The sequence below is a fragment of the Chelmon rostratus genome, chromosome 14, assembly GCF_017976325.1.
Source record: "Chelmon rostratus isolate fCheRos1 chromosome 14, fCheRos1.pri, whole genome shotgun sequence".
In the NCBI taxonomy this organism is placed as follows: domain Eukaryota; kingdom Metazoa; phylum Chordata; class Actinopteri; order Chaetodontiformes; family Chaetodontidae; genus Chelmon; species Chelmon rostratus.
In genome coordinates, this window is record NC_055671.1 from 23,504,173 (window position 1) to 23,525,991 (window position 21,819).

The window sequence follows — 21,819 nt, forward strand, 5'->3', positions numbered from 1 at the left end:
TTTAATTCGTTTTTATTAAAATTTTTTTCAATCTTTCACGTGATGTTTTGTGCCACATGATATCAAGTGCAGGTGAGATGAAAACAGAATATTTAAACGCAGCACAAGACTCAGTATCACACCCCTACATACACATCTCACAAGAGCTTTCAGTTCACTCCAACGTAAATACATCCGCTAGATGCTCATAGCAGCAGCTCCACCCGGGTCGTGACGAGGTGGAGGTTCACCAGTTCGCGTCCTCTGCGACACCAAAAGTCAACTATCTTTTAATCGAGTGGCTTTGGTGCTTAAACTGAACTGCAGGCCTTTCACACAGGAACAGTGGGGGAAGTACAGAGAGTCCATACACAAGTAAACGTAAAATTTTTAAAAAACAATGCAAAACAATAAAAAATCGAAACTAACTGCTTTCTGACTGACTCACTACAGGATGAGTTGAACATGAAGACTCAACATCGCTAATGTTAGCTAGCTAACTACATCAGGTTAACTACATTAAGCTGCAGCATGCACAGTTTTTAAAGCGCTTCATCATGTGACTGTGCTGTTTTTTAGAGTTTGGGTATGAAGTGAGGTCACGTGTGTGCAGGTCTCTGCAGGCTGCCTCTCGTTCTGGGTTCTGCTCCATCACCACCACGTCGTGGTCCAGTGACAGGTGGTGCATCTTCTTCTTTCTCTTCAGACCAGTTATAATGACGGTATAAATGACGAGCTGCATCTAAAAACAGACAATCCAACACTTCGGCCCACCTACTGCAGCAGCTGTGCTGGTGTTCAGTCACTGCTGCACGCCTCGTTTCGTCTGTACCGTCCACAACCTGCTCGATTCATTGTGTCGAGGTTACAAGGCGCTCATAAAACACCCAGAATCACCTGCAGAGAGGTTGTGGATGCAGCCAGGAGGAAGCTACGATGACAGTGTGTCCATTCAGAGCAGGTAAAAACACTCTCACCGAGCAGCCTTTCCTATTGGAGATATTCAGAGAGGAACAAAAATCATCTGTGTAAAAATATCTCGTTTCATGGAGCTCAGTTATCTTAAAAGTGGTGCAGCCAGACTGAAAACAAGCACATTTGTCTCGATGTAAATGAACTGTGAGTCAGACGGAGCAGTTTTGTTCTTGTCAGTGTTGATCAAACAAACTGCAAAAAGCAAAATCTAAGTCAGATAAAATATCTTGAACCAGCGTGTGCTTGTTTTTAGTCTGACCAGATAAATCTCAGCAGCTTTTAGAGCGTTTCGCTTGTTTCAAGCTGCTTTGATCTTAATTAACTCAAACTGTTGTAATTTGTTGCTGAGATTTTATTCCTGGTTCAGAATAATTTGCAGAGTTACAGATTAACTATGTTTGAAACTAAGTGAGAATTAATTTATATCCAGACAAATCTGCTTCGAAGAAAAAGATTTTGATTTTTTTTTTTCAAGAAAAAATTAACCCCATTCATTGCTTCTTTTCTCTTGTGCAGCTTTATAGTTCTGGACATTTTCTTTTCAACCGTGAAGTTACTCAGAACCAGTAATAAAATCTCTGTAAGAGTATTTGGACTTGAAACAAGCGAAATGCATAAATGCATGAGAAGCATAAAAAAGGTAAGAAGATTTACCTGGTCAGACACAAAACAAGCATTTATTGCACTTATTGAAGATATTTAACTGTACTTAGATTTCACTGATACAGCTATTAGACCTAACTTTGATTTTTGCTGCTTCTTGTCTTCATTGTGCAGCTCTGAATGGTCACTGTACTGATGCTGTCCTTTAGCCGGGGACGCCCGGGGACGCGTCTGTCTTTGTGCTTTCATAGAAACGGCTACCTGCTGTCCTGCTCGGGTCTGCTGTCGACTTGTCTCGCTGCTTATTCGAGATAATTGCCTCTGAGTGGCTGTGCATTGAGAGAGGGCTACTTTAAATACCCCAGAGTCCCTCGCTGCTATCTCCCAATGCATTATTCACAAACAATCATAGTTTTACTGCGTCTCTCTAAAGCCCCCATTGTGTTCGTGTGCACACGCACACACGCACACACACACAAGCCCTTAATCTTCAAACTCTCAAAAAAGCTTTTCCTCATAATGAAATTTTAGAAAAGTGCAGGATTTGTCTCTCGTTTGGTAGCCTCAATAAACCACCAAAGAATATGAATATTTTCTTTTTTGGGCAAGTTTTCAGTCTCAGCACCTTTTCCAACTGCTTGGACATGAATTGAGGTGTAAAATTAATTGCCTCCGTGTCCAAAAACACTTTTTATTTCAGTGTTGAAAGGGATTTCAATGAGCTGATCTTTCTCTGTTTATCAGAATGGCTTCTTCGTTTCTGGTGACAGGCAGGAAGTCCTCAGCGTGCGTCCTGTGGGGACGCCGTGTCTTGTAATGGAGGCGGACATAATTGTTGCCACCTGTTCAGAAGGCACCAGAAGAGGGGAGTTTTTTCTTCTTTCACAGTGTCCTTTGCTGGTTTCTAACACATGCTGCTTCGTGCCTCACGGCTTGTTGAGAACATATAGAGGGAAAATCTGGTAGCATAGATAAAGCAGAACAGAAAATATCCACACCTGCAGAGGCTCATCAAATGTGTCAAATTATCTTATGAAACTAATAAAACCACCCATCAGCTTGGCTACAACCTTTTAATTTCAACACCACAAAGCTTTAATTTCCTGCCGTCAGCCAACACAAGAGGGCGCTGCCTCATCTGTTCACTGTAGACACGTCTGCTGCTGGTGAATGGATGCATGTGATGACAGAGCTGCTGCAGAGGTCAGAGATTCTGCTCGATCCGCCTCTCCTGAGATTCCCGCTGTTATGTAACGTGAGCGGCATGAAAAAGTGTGAGCACTTGTTTGAATGTTAGGAGGAATGAATCAAGTTTGAGACACTAAAAGCAAATAAATGACATTTTTAATTTTGAGTTTAAAGCTGCATGAGCATCAACATCAGCAGAGCTTAGCTGTTTATACATTGTACAGTATGGAGGACCAAAACAGCCAAAAATAAATAAATGCCATTAAATGCATCCAAAATATTAGAAATAAATGTTAGCATTAATTAATTTCTAAAATATGACATAAAATTGATATATTCTGTTTTAATTTGCTTCTATTTTTAGTTGCCCATTTTCCCTATTTATTTAATTTCACGTTTAATTTTCCATTTTGTTTATAAATTGACTCATTTTAAAGTTTTTTTATTTATACATGTATTTATTAATTTGTTTATTTCTGTATTTTCTTTTTACATTTCTTATACATTTCTGCTTCTTTTTGCAAATGAGGGGGCTGTCGTTTAACAAGTGTCGTGGGCTCAGCTAATCACCCATTGGCTGATCGACATCAAAGTGCACAGATGCCTCCACGCAGAACGACTTCATTATCCTACGTGCACATTTCTAGTGGGTACTTAGCGGCTGTGGTACCACTGATGTGCGATGAGAGGACAGGTGTATTTCTAAGGTCCCAGCCATAGTGCAGCTCTAACAAGACATCATTGTGTCAGAGTTAATTATAACAGTCGCCGTGTCACTCAGATCTGTGCACAACAGGGACATGAGGCAATATGTCTACTAAACAAGTGTGAAAGTGTACGGTGTTGCAGATTCCCACTGCCGCCCACAAAAATGCAACAGATGGTAAGTAATTAGGAAACGTATGATAACATCAGGGTGTATAATTGGGAAGTAGAGGTAGGTCTGTGCATTTAAACAGACAAGTGTGCATTAATGAAAGCATGGAAGAAGGTATGTGTGTTAAAGGGGAGTAAAAGATGAAAAATCAGGGTGTGATGGCACAGAAGAGGAGGCAGGCAGGGGCGGCGGTAGCCATTTTGGGGCCCGAGGGAGGATTTCGCCTTGAGTGGCCCCCTCAAAAATGCAAGAGGAGGCCTCCGGGGAACGCTCCAAAAAGTCCGAAAACTCAGCTCAGCCCGGTGGTTAATTTGCACGTTTGCGATTGAAGCGCGTACGAGCGACATTTTCAGTGCAAAAACATCCTGGAGGTGAGTCACAAACACAAAGCATCAATCCATGGCTCATTGCCCAGGTTATCATAACAGCAGAGGTACACACACACGCCCACGCATGCGAGGACACACACATTCACACACACGAGTCTGGCACGCTGCTGGCTCTTCCCTCCCACTGACAGATGGATGGGGTTAATATCATAATTAAGCACCTCGGCCGACGGTTCCTGTTTACCGCTCGGTTGCTAGGCAGTGACATCAGCTGATCCCTCCTCCTTCCTCTCTAATCCCTTCCCTCTCCCTCGCACTCCCTCACACAAACACCACTCTCTCCTCTCTCTCTCTCGCAGATAGGCAGCGCAGACGTGGGCAGAGTGTGGGGGTATAGGAAGAGGAGAGAGCGGGAGGGTGGGTAGTAGTGAGTGTGAGGCTGTCAGACAGCATGGTCTGGGTCTGAGGACAGCACTGGAAGACGCAGCCAGCAGCAGCCTCCAGAGCTCCATGTAGACCAGTGTGGTGACATCCACAGATCACCTGGACCTCTCCACCCATCAGCACCCACCCAGGGCGACACCCGCTTCTTCCAGAGAGGCAAGAGGAGGAAGAGGAGGAGGAGGTCGAGGGGGGCGGGTCTGTTTGTCTTCTTTTTTTTTTTCTTTTCTCAGTTCTTTTGGTTTTGGGAGTAGGCTCCGGGCTGGACCGCATGCATGACACAACGCAAAGGCGAGAAACCCACCATCAGCATCCAGGAGCACATGGCCATTGACGTGTGCCCTGGCCCCATCCAGCCCATCAAGCAGATCTCCGACTACTTCCCCCGATACCCGCGGGGCCTCCCCCCTGCTGCGCCCCACCAGGTGGGCCACGCCGGGCCCCTGAGCTCTGCCCTCTCCACCTCCTCGGCCACCGCCTCTGCCACCGCCGCTGCCGAAAGTGACCGCCCCAATGAGGATAAACCAGACCGGGCTTGTGCCGGAGCCTCCGCCTCCTCGCAGGCCACCAAGAGGGACGAAGAGCCCGATGTGGAGGGATACGACTCAGATGACTCCAGTGAGTGATGATTTCCCTTCTCGTCGTCTCCATCCTACTGTTTACGATGGTGTTTTCGGTGTGTGTCTATCCCTTTTAGGTCTCCCTCTCCCTTTCTCTTATTACTGCATCTCCATTTTTGCCACCGGTTGCCAGGCACCCCTCCAGCCCAGTGGCTTTGGGGCTTTATCTGTCACCTTCCCTTCCCTCGTCCATCTCTTTCTATCTCCGCTCGCCTGCCGCATGTGTGTGTGCGTGCACGCCGCGTGCGTCTCTGTGCCGCAGCTAACTCTTTCCCTCTCAGCCGACAGACAGCCAACTGTTGCTGCTGCAAAGAACGCGGCTCCCCCCTCTTCCTCACCCTCGTCCTCTGCTCTCCCGCAACTGAAAGGATGAGATGTGTGGTTTTATTGGAGCAGATGATTGCATTCGTCCGTCAGCGAATGTGCGCGGCTTCGTCTGGTGTCTACAGGTTGCTCTGCCTCTACTGTCGATCAGTCTCAGCGGGCTGAATGATTCATAGCTTCTTGGTGAAGCTTCAAATTAGTCGCAGTTTTGCGCTCAGCAGAGTCTGACTGCATCTATAAGGTCGTCCATGTACTGTACCGGCTAGTGGGAAGACAGGCAACTTCCAGTTGTGTGAAGGTATTGTTTGTCTGTCGGTCTGTTTTTGTGTTCATTTCCAAAGCATAAAGATGCGTGTGTGTGTGTTTGTGTGTGTGTGTCCATATCTGACTCCATCACAGAAGGGAGGCTCCTCCGCTGAATGTCATTGCTTTAATCTATCAGATTTGAGTGGACGAATAATAATGGAAATTAATAAGATACAATGCAGCTACTGAAGCAATAACAAGTCAGAGAGGTGGAACAAGATTTCCACATCCTGCGAATCCACCTTCGCTCCCAGGAAAGCGTCTTCTCGGATCGATGATACGACAGTCTGCAGCAGTGCTGAGAACTCCTGTAAATGCAGTGTGAAGGCTGCTGCCACCTGCATCATTTTTACAAACCTGACGATCTGTCTCCTCAATCACTGCAACAGTGAAGGGGTCTCAGCATCCGGTTGCCTCTGAACTTGGTCCAGCTCACTCTGAATAACAGGTTGCTGTTGCGGTGCACAAAAGCAGACTTTACAGCGTGTTTTTTTCAGACTCCAGCAGCTCTCTCTGGAGGTTTTTGTCGCGGTTGCTCTCTGCACAAGAGACTCGTGATTGCAGGTTAATGTGTGACAGCAGTGCAGCTTCTCTAAGAGTTAATCCATGCAGAGCGGCATGCAGGGGGGGTGGCTTAGGCCATCTCTAATCCTGAACTGGACAGGAGGGGGGATGGTAGGGAGCTCTGGCCTGGCAGATGTTGCTCTATGACCTCGGCCAGGCGACCGGGATTTCACTCAGTGGGGAAGAAGAGATGGCGAGGCGCATTCTCCTAATTTGTGAGAGCAGTCCTCGGTTAGTGAGAGACTGGACTTCAGCAGCCAGATACGACTCTCTGAGGGCGTTTGCTCTTTTGTTTTTAGCAATCACAACATGGTGTTTTGAAATGTCTTTGCCGGTGCGATGTGAAGTGTTTGGGAATCAGCATCATCAACTGAAAAGTGATACTTCTGGTCTCTCGCAGTCTAATAGAATGCTGTAAACTCTAAATTGCCGACCGGTCCAATCCAAGGATTTGTTATGTACTAAAAGTTAACACTGGCCCTGTTTACGCATCCAGAGAAAATCCAAGTTTTATGTTTTAATCCATCGTGGTTTTGCTGTCTGGGTGCAGTGCATAAATATGATAAACTATAAAACAGAAGAAGAGGTACAGCAGGTCATCCCTGAGCTACATGGTTGGTAGTTCAATCCACAGCTCCTCTTCTTGTCCTGTCCGCCTCATGTCCCCAGAAGTGACCACTGTTCTGACAGGGAGGGGGTAAGTGCTCCATACCCTTCAAAGTGTCTGAAGCCGCCTCCCAACACTGGAATGGACACTGAGCGACTGGCCAGGTGTGTGGGGAGGCTTCGTGTGTTTGCAACCAAATGCGACACTATGAGTGCCTTCGAGGAGAGACCTGAGAGGGTGTGTGTCCACAAAGACATGCCAAAGACGGGGAGTTGAAACTGGGGAGGCAGTGGGACGCACTCAGGAGGATAACAGCAGGTTTTCACTGCGCCCTCGAGTGTGACCATTCAGAGCAGATGCGAGCATTTCAGCCTCTGGACGTGGTGGAACGGACGGATGCATTTACAGTTTTAAAAACCTGGAAGAATCTGTCTTTTTGACTTGCATCTTACTCGTTTCTCTCTGCCGGAGATGCATGAAGCAGCTGAAAGTGTAAACGTGGTTGTCTGTATGCAACAGGTGTTTGGATGTTCTGGCATACACACAGCCGACTCTGTAGCTTTATTATATCGCTGCTGGCGCCCAGTAACTTACTGACTTCTTTTGGAGGCGTCAGTCGAGGACCTGTCACACCGCAGGTTGATGCAAACGTCAAACCGCAGCCCCTCTCCATCCTCCCTGCTAATAAGGCAATTAGACACAAACATCTGGCGGAGCATCATCTTAATGATTTTACAATCACCTGAAGAGTCAGCAGTGATGCAGGATAATTACGATGTCAACTCCAAAAAAAAGGCCACACGAGGAACGAGCGCCAGAGTAACTACGGTAGCAATTAATTTTAAACACATATTGGATTGGTTATCCAAAGTCTGAGTCATCTGCATGCTACTCACGGCCTCACCGACAATGTTGATGCGTCTTAGGAAGGCAGGCACTAAGATAAATAACAAATAAACAACAAGCGGCTGTTTGGGTCTGATGCAACGTCCCAAATAATCCCAAGCTGCTGCTGCTGCGGCTGCTGCTGCGGCTGCCATGGGAGTTTGAAAGCAGAAACATATAAACAGTAAACTGCTGCAGCATGAGTCTGCCTACATACACTCAGACATTATAAAGTTATCATGTTTTTTTCTTATTCATATCTGAAGCAGTTCCAACATCAACAGAAATCAAAACCAAAACAGGTTTTGGTGTCATTTTGCACCAAATCTTCCATCATACAGTGAGAAATTAGCTTTAATGCAACGCGTCCATGAAGACACGTGATGCTTTTGTATCTGCGTGTAAAAGTCAGTTGACATCAAGACCTTGATGACCAAGAAGCAAACAAACGAAGAAGGTCAGTCAATAGAATCCAGATGTTTTGACAAATGAACGCTGGAAACATGACAGATTGATGCTGTGCAGCAGCGTGAAAGGATTTCTCCTGTACGATACAAACTGCTTCCGTTATGTGCAGCATTGAAAGACTTGCTGAGGAGCAGCTGAAGCCAAGGCTGTCTGACAAAAGCTCAGAATAAAAGCCGGGGACGCGTCGTATCGGGTTTGTGAACGGCTTCAACTGGACGGCAGCTCGCATGTGAGAAGAACAGTGATGAAATTTCGTCTCCAACCAGGGTTTTCTTGTCCTTTCAGCTTGGCTTCTGTATGTTTCCAACTTTATTTCATCTCAGAGGGGTTAGTGAAGTTTCAGCGCACCTGTTGTGAGGCTGATCTGATGGTTCTCGGCCTCGTACATGAGTCACACACTGAGGTGAGATGCGATTGAAAAAGCTTGAATTTGTTCGATTGTCCTTCAGAAACCGCTTCAGAGACGTAACGTTCGTCCTGTTGCTGCACGACATGTAAGAGAAAGGAACCCTTTTCTTCCTGTTGTTTGTGATTTAAAAGAGCCAGTGCTGCCCCAGATCGGCTCTTCGGGGTCCTGCGGGACTTGATCCAGTATCTGCATGCTTCCTCTGGGGGTGGGTGGAGCAGCTCTCCCTTATGTACCAAATCGCACAGGGACATCTCCGTCCTCGCTAAGAACCTGCTGGCTAATCTGCATAAAAGCAGCATTTTCTGATTCATTGTGACTCAATCTTGACTTTAATTGAAGCGGAAAAGTGCATCACCCACCAAGTGTCCCAGCTCCCCTGCGAGGGGGGGTGGGTGGGGGGGTAATCAGAACCAATTGGACATCCAGATCTCTGCCACATCAATTAGTGGTTGTTTGCAGTGGGTGTGGAGGGCCAGCAGAAACAGCCGGTGTGACCCACATGGCAGAGCAGGCCCTTGTGTTTTTACGAGATAAGCCTCAGAGCCATATGTGTTGACAGGACTAGTGCAGGTTGGCTGGGGGGGGGGGGTTGGTAATGTATGCACACACAGGTTTCCCCTGAGATGTCTCGCTCTGGCAGTACTGCTGTCTCCTCAGCACAAGACCCGAGCTACAGTGTTTGCTTGTAGTTGTCAGCTGGTGAGAAGAGATGCTGTCAGAGAAGGAGGGAAGCCTCTAAAACGAAGGAAAATGATCTGTCAGAAAAAGTCAAAGACATTTTGTTGTCGGTGGGGATAAAGCAGACTTATCTGCAAAATGTGGCAGAATTTCCTCCTAAAAGGGTGTTTCCTGACATCTTCTGGCCTAAATGAGACGGACACAATTATAGCCGCTGATCAAAGATGGGTCGTGTTCTTGGTTTAAAATAAGGTGTCTGACATGACGACATGTTGTCAAAAACACAAGTCACAAGTTCAAATTAACCAGCACTGATGTATATGACACTGATATATAACAAACCAATGATTTATTTCAAGTCACATTACTGTTTCAGAAGCGTCTATTTCACTTTTTCTCACATATTCAAAACCAGCTCGGTTTTATTTCCACTAATGTCCCATATTAAACGTAAGCAGCCTCTTCAGATTCAAAAATGCCTGAATTCCAGCACTTTACATTAAAATGAAATCTAATGAAGACAAATTAGTTCTGTCAATACCTAATGAGCAACTGCAATGATGCAAAGCTGCACATTCATTCATCTAAATCCATCAAATAGTCTGAAATACGAGTCTTTTATTTGACCTGTGCTTGATTCCAGAAACGTCAAAAGAAATTAAAACATATATAAAAGCAAAATTCAGTCATTTTTCAATCAAACTGTGTTTACTGACAACAGTTTTCAGAAGTGTTCCTGAGTCCAGGTATTAATCTCCTTCATCCAACCATGTGTTCACAAAGTGTTGAGCCTCGCTCCATCCTCGCTGTGAACCACTGAGCCTTTCAATCATGATACTATCACCTGTTCCCAATCAACCTGTTTACCTGTGGGATGGTCCAAAAAGGTGTTTTTGGAGCCAAAAACTGTGTCCACAGCCACAGGAAGGTGGAGTGCTGAGGGTGGTGCAGCACCCGGCCTCAACGTGCCTGAGGAAAGTATGATTTGCCCTGTTTGTTGAGCTTGCTACACCCCACCTGTTCCAATCTCTGTCAGCCTCCATCACAAGCAAAACAGTTTAAATCCAGTTTTTCAGCCAACAGCAGCGCTTTAACAGAGCGGCATCATAACGAGTGATGACTCCGTGCCAGTGTCTTCATCCTGAACATCCAACACAACATCAAATCTGATAACGATGTCCCATATCAGTCAGTAGTAAGGATGCACTGGTCCAATCAACTGGCTCGACTATCAGCCAACAGGGTACTCACGTTTCCTTACAAAAAATGTCTCAAAGAGTCTATAGATATTAAATTTGAGAAGGAGGGAGCACTGCTACTGGATTGGTTCTGAGTTTAATTGGTATCAGGAGGGAAAACGTTGGATCGGTGCATCAGCACTTTGGTTGGTAAAGAGAGAATCATCTCTTATGAAAGCAGGACAGTGTTTCACAATGCAGTCAAATTCAGGGCTACGTCACAGCTGGGTGTGGTCACAGACTCAACAGACTACACCTGCTTCAAACTGTAGAGGTGAGTGAAGCAGCGCTTTCCTTCATGTTGCTCTGTAAAGGTTCAGCAGCGCCCCCTGGAGGTCTGACATGTGGTGCAGGATTTTAAAACTGACGCTAAAACAAACCGGGAGCAGCTGGGTAATGGAGTAGTTTTTCTTTCTAAGCCTACAGAATCTAATCTTTGGCTCAGTGAGAGCACCTATCCACAAAAACCTAATGATGCCAGGAAAGGAAACGGCAGCCATGGCAGGTGCAAGAGAGGATTTATTTAATGTTGTGCACACCTGTAACGATTCACAGTCAGAATATTGAGATTATTCATGTAATTTTCTGTCTTTTCTCAGAAATATAAGACCAAATCAAATGTTCTAACATATCTTAGATATCACAATCATCCAGTGCAGTGGTGACAACACTCCATGCTAACACTTTAGCCAACTGGGGAGTGCTAAATGGCACTAGCATTTTCCAGAGTAGCCGCTACTTAGCGAACAGTTTAGCAGAAACATTTAAATGCTTTTTGTTTCTGACCGATGAGATAATCTCCTAAAAAGCAGAGGAGCAGGAAGTGTGTGTTGGGCCATCTGTTGCCTCTCCCGGACCAAAAGCCACTTCCAGACCTTCTCGAAAAACAGAGGGCTGCGTCAATCCACTTTAAAACGTCCCCGGAGCCTCATAATGCTCAGTTCAATGTAAAGAGTGATTTCAGCGCCGCCGTGCCCGGCGCAGTACAATCCTATTAAGAGTCTATCTGCAAGCTGTCATGCAGTAGTAATGACTCACTGTAGTGTCCCATGTTTTCCTGTGACTAACCCAGCACTAACAAAGCGGGCCAGATTGTCAGCCTGTTCACATTATGGCTTATTATTACTGGTGCTGTCTCTCAACAGGAGCCATCAAGTGTTTTAAGTTCTGCTCCATCAGATATTCTGCCCCTGTCCTCCTTCATCCCACTAAGCACATTATGTAATGATAATGCCAGCTATTACACAGATCCATTTGGCATCTGGGGCTGTCACCAGTGGGGAGAAATTTTGTTTGTCACACTTTGCATCCACCAGTTGAGGGCTTCCCTTTTTTTAAATGCAAAATCCACCTTTTTTTATTCTGTTTAAAGCCGAGTGTGTCCACAAGGAGCGCTTCATCGCCCTGACTCAGAAGCCAAAGACTCACTCCATTGGCCGAAATTGAATCCTTGTGTCTGATAATTTCTCTGCCCACGCCAAGTGATGAATCAAAACTTAACCACAGCTGCATTGAGTGGGCACTCTGTCCACAGAGCTGAGTTCTCCAGCATTAGATATTTAGCCTCTCGTGTCCGTGGTGTAAAGCATGAGGGCGGTGCGTACTGTTAAATGAAGCCACATTAAAGGAAAATAAATGGAAGATAAGGGTGAAGTGCACGACACCTAAAACATAAAAACAAATGAATGCTACAGCTCAGTGTGGGCACACTGGCTGCTCTATGGCAGAACATGGAGTCCACGTGGCCACAAAGGTCTTAAAATCTGCAAAAGATTTATGGCCAAACCATCTGGATGTAAAAAAAAAAATACTGTAGCATAAACAGAGCCACATTTAGAATATGGACTAACAACAGAACAAACATCTCGTTCAAACAGGATGCTGACCCGACCCGCTGGGAAACACTGCTTTCCTCATCTCGGCTGCTTCCAGCTGCAGCGCTGTAGGTTAAAATAGACAAGAATCAATGGTTTTCCTGGAAGGCCTCCTGAGTGGAAAGCAGTGCTAAAGAACTCAACATCGAATCACCACCTGCAGCTTTTGCTCCTACTTCCAGAAGGATGTATTTGTAGGTAATTAGTAACCTAATCTAAACTCTCTCTGCTTGTTCTCGTATTTGATAATACCGACACGTTAAAGCACATCGTGTGTGCTTGCTTGTAGGACAGCAGACGTATCCGTTGCTATCGTAGCTGTTCACATCAATGAACTTTTCGGTTGTGGTTTTCTTAATGAACAAAGGCTGAGCTCAGCGATGATCAGAGCAGCTTTCTGAGAGTCAGTGCCCACCACTTGTTTGTACTTGGCCAGAGAAGCTTCCTGTCTCTCCTCCGAGTTGCACCTGTTACTCCCCGAGAGGATGCCGAGCACACTTTCAACGCTTCTGCATCCCACCTCAGCTGGATCGATAGGAGGTCTTTGCCCTGCTTCTTTGGACTCTCGGAAGCCACATCTCAGTATTTCAGTCTCTTAGTTGCTGCTCCCGCAGGAGGGAACACTCGACGAGTAGTACAATACCGCTCTGCTGCAGACGGACCGCAGACCACAATGTCAGGCTTCAGACTGGAGCGCTGGGCGGAAAATGCGTGCTGAGCTCACCTGGACTAATACCGGCCAGGCAGGAGGATTTCCTTGTGTAGGTGTTTTGTGCGTTTCCTTTATTGTGTGCTAAAGTGGATTTAATTTCCTTTGGGTTGGGGGGCATCTGTCTTGCCAGATGGTCTCAAGACAACTGCAGGCTTAAAGATTATGTGTGTAATCTCTAATCACACAGCGCTAAAGTTACAGAGAAATTACATGTATTTTCATGGCAATGTGGTATATTTCCATTCTGAATCGGATAAAGAGAGGAAAGGCCATGAGGTCATTAAAATTGAAAGGGTTTATCCATTTGGGAGCATGAAAATGCTTTAGAGTAGAAGTGCTGTTGCTAGGCTACTAATTGGTGAAGCTACAAGTTTAGCTTCAGGATAAATTCAGCAATTTACAGTATAGTTTAGATGCATTTTTCATGGTTTTTTTCTAAGATTTCTAAGTGACAGCCATAACATTACACTATGATCTGTTGAAAGCTGTAATCACACCATGTCTTTTGTTCTTTTTAATTATCCTGAGGACATGATTTTTCTTTGTACAAAATGCAGATAAAGGAAGGGAAAATTTCCATCCACCTGTTTTTGATGTACATTTTCAAGCTGGGCATTAACAAATCAAATAAAATAGTAACACCAGAAATTAGGAAAAGCATTGCAAAAACATTTTTGTGTTTTTGCTGAAGTGGAAAAGTGAACGCACTGATAAAAACCAAAATGTGACAAAGTGAAATGTAAACTTGGAATAACCATAACGAGCAGAAATGCTCATTAATTTGCATTTTCTTTTGCTGATTTTCTGGAAATTAGGTTAAACTTTGCACAACATTTGGATGGAAACGTGCTATTAGACGTCATAATTACACAGTAGGAAGTAATGGTGTATATTATGAAAGAGATTTGGTGAGGTTCAATTAGACAATAAACATCCCAAGCAGCTGATCTGAATTCAGCAGAGCAGTATCCCTGCCTCAGTTAAGAGATGAGCTGAAACTAATACCACAGTATCACAGATCAAGCACTTCTCTCACTGTCGCATGACATTTAACTGTCATGTTCAGCATTAAAAGCATATTTAGTATGCGTGCCGTGTCTCCAATAAAATTCATCAGAATATCATCACAGAGAGGCTTACATAAAGATCCATGACTCGTCCGCTTCTGGCAACCCCACAAAGTAACAGTGCCTGAGTCATCTTTTTAGGGAGCCATGGGTCTCTAAAAACTCCGAAGGCCAGAAAAAAAATTACATTTTTCCATGAAAGTCCGCTTTTATCAATAAATGCAGGGGCGGTCTTTATGGTGTTACTTCTCAGCCTCCAAACCATCCACTTTGGGTGAGGAGGGAAATGAAGAGGAGTTGTAACCTCACATCACCAGAGAGAGGTTGGTGGACCAAAAGCACCTTTTACAAGGACATTCAAGAACTTTTATGAAAAATAACTTTTCTTTTGAGGGTCTTATTTCTTTTTTTTTTTATTTCACAAAAGAAGGTGCATGTTTTTTCTAGATGTAGCCACCTGTGCAGTCAAAAAAGAGCGTAAAAGTTAGGAGTGAAGTGAAGGGAAATCTGCGCTTGCATGAAGGGAAATCGTTGAGACACGTCTGGGGTCACCCTGTCCTTCGGTCTTCAGTGATAAACTCACAGTGATGGACGCTCAAAACAAAGCACTATCATCTGTTCTTGCTTGTAAAATTCCATTCAAGTTCATTCTTCTCAGTTTGCTGAGATTAAATATTTGACTATGGGACTCTATTAGTTCCAGTTGCTCTCTCTGCTGCTTCACATTCACACAGTCACTCGTGTTGATTTATATTCTGTATTGACCTGATTCATGTGAGGATGGATAGTCCACGACGAGCAGCTCTGTGCCGCCACTTACGCTCCCTTTGGTTCTCCGAGGTGTCTTCCTTTATGCACCCGGAGGTTTAGTGAGATAATAACTGTAAGCCAGTGCACTATTCTTCAGTGCATTTGCAGGAGTTGTCAACTTGAGTGTGCATCATAAAGAAGCTCATCAATAATCCTTTATAATGAAAATCCCCAGCCTTGACTGTAGACACAGTCTTTGTAGAAGACGTGCTGCGACACTGAGGGAACGTCTCGTGGAGCATAATGTTTGTTACGAGAGCAGCTCCATGAAAACATCACACAGCACATTAATGTCGATCTGCCAATGATAGCTATTTCTCTTTCTGACAGCAGCAACCTGTGAGCACGATGAAGGCCCACAACCGTACTATCATGCTATGAAAGTCGCCATTCATCCCTGTATCTGACCACAATGCAATAAATTAGTCGTCTGTAGAACGCCGTTCCTTGTCGCCTTTTAAAGCTCCCTCAAGGCATTTTGCTGAGAAAGGTCACGGCGGGGACTCCCTTCCTCAGATGAAGCCAGGTGTTGTTGCTCAGAGTTTTTTTTTTTTTTTCTGTTTGTGCTGAGAACCACTATGGATGGTTCAATGTGACTATTGTTCTCCAGCCAAGCGAGCTGGTAATTCCAAGCACCGTCAATACAGGATGGGCCGCGTTCTAACAGGAATTCAGCGAGAGAACAAAGTGGGTTACATCAGACAGTCGAGCTCCTCAGAGGACCATCCACCCTGACTTCCGCCGTCTGTGCAGGCCAGCGTCTCACTCCCACGACTGGAAGAAACGTTGCCAGTGAGAGTGATCCAGGCAGAAACTGGGTTTCCTCCAAAATGCACCTGGCAAAGCAAATTGGTAGATAATAACCACAGTTTATAGGAGACAGCGTTTCCCTGGAACATATTTATTTAATACATTACGTGATGCCCTTTTTTTGTCCATTGTCCATATGTTATCCTTAAAAGCAGAACTGGAAGAAGTGCTGAAAGCTGCAATAACTGCTTTGGCCAATGTGAGGGACCAAGCAGGCAGGCATAGGAGACATAGGTGGATTTCCAAAAAAAAAAAAAAAAGGATTTATATACAAGAAAATAAAGTCAATACATAAAGTTCTGGGCTCAACTGAACAGAACTTAACTGAACGGAACTGAACAGACCAAACCAACATAATAAAGACAAAACTAGACCTAACTGATCTAACCAACACAAGAACAGACCTAACAAACACCTGTTGTGTTTGTTAGGTCTGTTACCTCATGAACTGGGGGGAACATATATAGTGGCTGATCAGACCATTGTGAAACGAAGGGGATAACAAGAAACAAACATTACCAACTAGACTACAAAAAAAAAAAAAAAAACACAACAGGACAACTTGTCTGTCAGTTAGGACAACTTGATAATTAATCTAAACAAAAACTCCAGAGCCTCGACTATAATTTGAAGAAAATCCTAAATTAAACATTAGAAATCACACCCTGCTGCAGGCACTTGGTGTAGCCCAATTGGCCACTTCCTGCATTTAACAGGTCTGCTCCAGCAGTCGCACCTTTTGCTCAGGTCTGGCCCGATGTCCCTCCAGCAGCAGCGAGACCCTCGACACTCGACACTGCTAACTCAATGCGACCGTACAGAAGCTAACTAAATGTGCGTGCTACAAATAGAAACCACTGTACTGTCAACTTATGCTAAACAAATATGTCTGTGTTGTATGAAACCAAAAGGTATGTGGAGTCCTAAATGTATTTTCTGTCTGTGTGTGCACTGTGGATGTCGTGAGGTCAAAAAGGTAAACTAAATGAATAATTAAATGTAAAAAAATCCAAGGTGAGTGTAGGAGGGTTACCGACATTTATGCCAGCTGTGTGGCAGCAGTTGCAGCATCACAGCCAAGAACAGGAAGCGGAAACAAGCTGTGACGACTCTGACGTATCATTATCTTTTAAACTGAAACGGTGAACTTGTTAGCAAATAGTTGTTAATTTCAGCATCCAGTAATTACAACATTATCATTCATTTGGACTCGTGTCTTTGCCAGTTTTGTTAGTCTAAGTCCAATATTCACTCTGCTTAGCTCTGTTTTTTTGATTCTACCAGTTCAGGAGGGAAATATCTGTTTTTCTGGCTGCTAAATGCTCCACTGTGTTCACCGGCTTGTTGCTAACTGTCTCTCTCGGTAGAGCTTCGGTAGAGCTTTTTCACTATGAGAGAGATGAGACAACAAGTCAAACAGGTTGGGAGTCAGCAGGTTTTATAAGCTCATTTATGTAAAATCTTAATATGAAAGGTTACTAAAGATATTAATTAAATGTAGTGGAGTGAAAAGTACAACAGTTTCCTGTGAAATGTAGTACAGTAGAGGTATAAGATGTTATAAAATGGTCAAGTATCTCAAATTTGTTCAGTACTTGAGTAAACATACTTGGTTACTTTCCGCGCTTCCACCTAAAAGTAAATTTTAACATACAAAGCGGAAAAAAGCCTGCAGCTCTTCGCTCTTCTCCACTCGATTAGCATTTGTTCTCATCCCACCAGGTAGAAATCTATCTCAGAGAGGAGAGCAGCTGAACAAAAATCCCACACAGTGCTCCAAACAATAATTCAGAAGGCTGCGGCATCGCAACATTTCCAAGAACCGATGCTGTGAGTTTCAAAGGTTTGACTCCCTGCAGCCTCTTAGCTTTCTCTGTGTGTTCTGACTCATGTCTCTGCAAGTCTCTCCAACCCTCACCCTTTCTTCTGAATTATGCTAGTTTTAAACCTGCAGTATGCTCATGCACAAACAACACTAAGTACAAATTATTTACCTCATAGCAGTTATTGATCGCGAGAGCTTAGAAAACCCTCTGCGTTCAGTGGCGGCAGCTTTTTTCCGGGGAGAGTGGGCAGGGCGCTCTCGGACGTCTGCGTGGCTAAAAGTGAAACAACTTCCAGCCAAAGAAAAATCACTTTTCAGAGCGGTTTTTAAATATCAGAGTCCTGGTCGCCTACCAGGGGAGTATTTAGAGAAAAAAGAGCCAAAGAGGAAATGGGAATGCTGCCTCACATTCTGTAGGCGGGGGAAACTGACACAAAGATAAAAATACATGCAGGATATGTACACAAAATGTGTCAAACAGGATGGAAAACACTTCACATTTTATTTGGTGATTCTGGACTTGCACCAGCTCCCATTTCCTCTTATGTAAACCTCTTCATTCAACGAAGCTGGATTAGAGAATTGCGTAATAAGTCGTATGTTTAAAGCTGAAACAGCCAACGGATTTCTCTTAAAGAGTCCAGCTCTTTAAAGCTCCGCCATTAGTAAATGAAATCCGCACATATAGATCAGGACAAGTTACTGCAAAACAGCCCCATCAGCAGAAATCTGATTTGTGTCAAGCACAAAGCCTAACCGGGTATTCTCCATCTCATGAAATGGCATTAAAATGAACTAAATCTGCTTTCAGCAGACATTTAATTGTATAATTGAGTAGAGAAATGAAGCTCTTTCATCTCCTAATGTACCCATCCAGCTCTCTCAAAGTCAGGGCCTCATTACAGTGAGGTTAGGCCACTCCTTTAAGTGTGGGGAAGATGAAGACCACTTTGTTCCAACAGTGATAACATGCGGTGGACTCCACAGCTGAGAATCACCGTATAACTCGTGCAATCAGCCCAAACCAACCCGCGGACCTTGGCCTGATCCAGTGCGCTTCACTCGATATCAAGAACACCAAGTGTGATAAATAAAGAGCGCCAAGAAGAAACAAAACCAGAATAAACCTGAAAGAAGAAGAAGGAGAAGAAACACAACCAGTCACCATCTATGAGAGAAAAATTAAAAAAGATGTCCTCAGGAATTCATCACCACCTCACAGAAGACCTGACGGCTCGTTTAAAGGCACAGTCTCTGAATGTGAGCTGTTTGCATTTCTCAGTGGACCTAATGATGCTTTCACAGTATTTATACAACATCTAGACCTGCTTTGGAACCAAAAACGATGCGGAAATGTGACTTTCTACGATATAGGACTTTTTGAAAAAGCCAAAACAAACCTCAAGCAAACATAAAAACTTTTTGTGTAATCGATTGGATTTGGATTTTGTTGTTTGCAAAATTTTCTAATGCAATGCTTCAAAATGCACATAGAAATACCAAGGCTAGTGTTTCCCTGCTTTGCTTCATTTGTTACACTGGCTTACTACCCTGAACAGCCAATCAGAGAGCTCCGTCACACTGACTTTATTTCTCACCAATTCCAGCAAACTGGAACAACTCAGCCAGGTTTTTTTCCCAGCACAGACGGCCAGTAGCCAGCGCTCGGCTGTGTGCCGGGGCCACGAGAGCCTATATTCTCATTGTCCAGTTGTAAAGAGTTGTAAATTTAAAGATTTTTCTTGCTGTTTTTTAAGTTAGGTCACATTTAGAGCTTTCACTGTCAGTTAGTCAAAGCAATACGCTTTGGACATTAACAGATGTTACGAACTTCAGAACTATGGCATCTACTTCCAGGTGTTTTATCAAAGCTGAAACACCCCACATTGGCCCCCAACACCAATACTTAGAAGCTATCATTTCTAATAAAAGCCATCTCAAATACTGATGTTGTTCTAAGCAGCTGCGTTTGGTGACGTGAGCATTGGTTTGCAGCTTGAGCTGTATTAGCAGTACAGATTTAACTGAACTTGGCTGCTGATTGACGGGGCCATAAGGTGATACAGTCTAAACTACTGTTGAGGCTGCTGGCCAGCAATTGTAAATCTAAACTAAACTGAACCCTTGTGAATGTACAGAGGTGGGGCCTAACATGAAGCACAAACGGAAAGAAGCAGCACTGGTGTGCGGTTACGTCTCAGCAGACATGTTTTCTGTAATTTGTTGTTCTTATTCTGAGCGTTTTTTTTTTTTTGCTGGTAAAGCATGTTATAGAAAATGGCGCTCTGGTAGTCTGTTCAAAGAATCAGTCCGCTTTGCAGCATAGCTTTGTTGTGAAACACCATCTTACCATCCGTCATCAAGGTCAACCCCTCCAACACACACACGCACACACACACCCCTGCTGTAGAGATTGCGGCCTCTCTGAAAAGCTCCATTTGTATAGATCTGAGTGCATTTGATCGGATCCTGCTGGCTCTAATGAGTCGGCAGCACCTTGGTAAGCTGCCCCTTGATCCCTCCTGAGATGCATTTACACCAAACGCCATATAAGGTCCAAAAGTGGCAGCACTGCTGCTGCTTGACTGAGGACTCAGGGTCCAGTCTCACTTCCGTTCATGCTGCAGCAGGCATTGTTCATTTTACTGAATAAGTACAAAAAAAGTGTTCATTATTACTGTTATGTCGCTAAGCTACAGCTATGAGAAAACAACGTGTGACAGTGTACAGTCAATACATTGTACAGCGTCTGCATAAATAGATGACAGACAGGATGTGAGTCTGCAGATTTGATTGTTTTCTGCGGGGCTGGAATGGAGACATGAAATGATTTCTGCGTCTGCCTGAAGATGGATTGTTTATACACTGAGTTCTCTGACCCGCCCCCCTGACCTTTATGGTTGCTCTGACTCAGGAATTGAAGGTTTGGGTAAGCCTTCTGATATTCCAGTCAGTCAGACTATTCAAGGTGTAACCAAACCTGATAGCGCTGCCTCCCTATGGGAGGCGCAGGTACAAGTCAGGTTACAGGCTGTATAAAGCCACCTACAGGCTGTATGACATTTAAAATCAAAGAAAACTCACGGAGCAGCAGTACACCAGGGCTCCTCTTTGTTTCATAAATGCTAGACTGATTGCCTGGAAACATGGTTTTACTCCATTCAAAGGCTATCCTGTGAAGGTCCACATTGACTTCCCATGTTTAGATTTTTCTTAAACCCCTTACCAGTCCAGTAAAAAATAGCCCTAAACGCCTATCCAAGGCATACCCAAAGTAAACTGAAAGCTGTTCTTGGACCATTTGGAGTTCATTTATGGTTTTTGCCTCTTTTGAAAGGTAGCGCTCTGAACTTTTATCCCCAGCTGTGAGAATCACTGTAAGTGCAGCTGGCAGCTGTAGAAGGTTTTTTTTCTTCTGCCTGAAAATTTTTTTTTTTTTTTTTTTGCAAGTAGCATGAAGCATGAAGCTTTTCCCTTATCCAAGCTCAATAAAAATTGATAACAATACCACAGAAACTGAATATCTTCATGTTTTCTTTAACGGTATATGTATGCAATTTGCAGCATTTTGGAGGAAGCCTACATATTCAGCTACATGGATATATATTTAATATTCATGAAATTTAAATTTGGTCATCTATATTCATATTTAAGGTATATATATACCTATATTTTGGTTATATATCTTGATATTGAGGCCATTTACTATATTTATCACTTCAAATTGTGTGTAATATCACTATTATCACTAAAATCCTTGATTTGAGCTGCAGAGCTGTAAATACAACGCAAAAGTGGCATGTTTCATAATTTCATTAGCTATTCAAAGTGTCAGTCATCTACAAAGTCGGCCAAGATTGGCTCGATCTTCCACACAGAAGTCTGCTCAACTCAGACTGTTATTGGCTTCTCTGGTTCTCATATGGCAGATCGTGATTGGTCAGATCAGGTGTCACTTGAAACCTCAAACTGCGCGGTACGTTTCCGGAGGTTGTAGCGGTAAAGGTGCTCATCGCCTGCTAATTTGAAAGGAGAAAACATGTTTCTGTGGATTATTATCATGACTTGGACTAAATATTCTCACTGCAGTGGATCCTGTGGACTTTTGTGGATGTTTCCAGACCGTTTTTGTTGGAGTGTTGTTGATCTGTGGATCACTGAGAGACGTAATCTGTGATTTTCCTCAATGTTGCCTCAACTTTAAAAATTGTTTGTCTGCTGTTGGTGTTC

At 44.0% G+C, this 21,819-nt stretch overlaps 1 protein-coding gene across 1 annotated transcript in view; it reads left to right on the plus strand.

Annotated features, from left to right (window-relative positions):
• The first annotated feature begins 4,667 nt into the window (after positions 1-4,667).
• The window catches only part of doc2b (double C2-like domains, beta), a 119,244-nt gene continuing 102,092 nt past the window's right edge, over positions 4,668-21,819 (plus strand). Inside the window, exon 1 of the mRNA XM_041952881.1 lies at positions 4,668-5,010. Coding sequence (XP_041808815.1) covers positions 4,668-5,010 — 343 coding nt within the window. The remainder of the gene's footprint in view (positions 5,011-21,819) is intronic.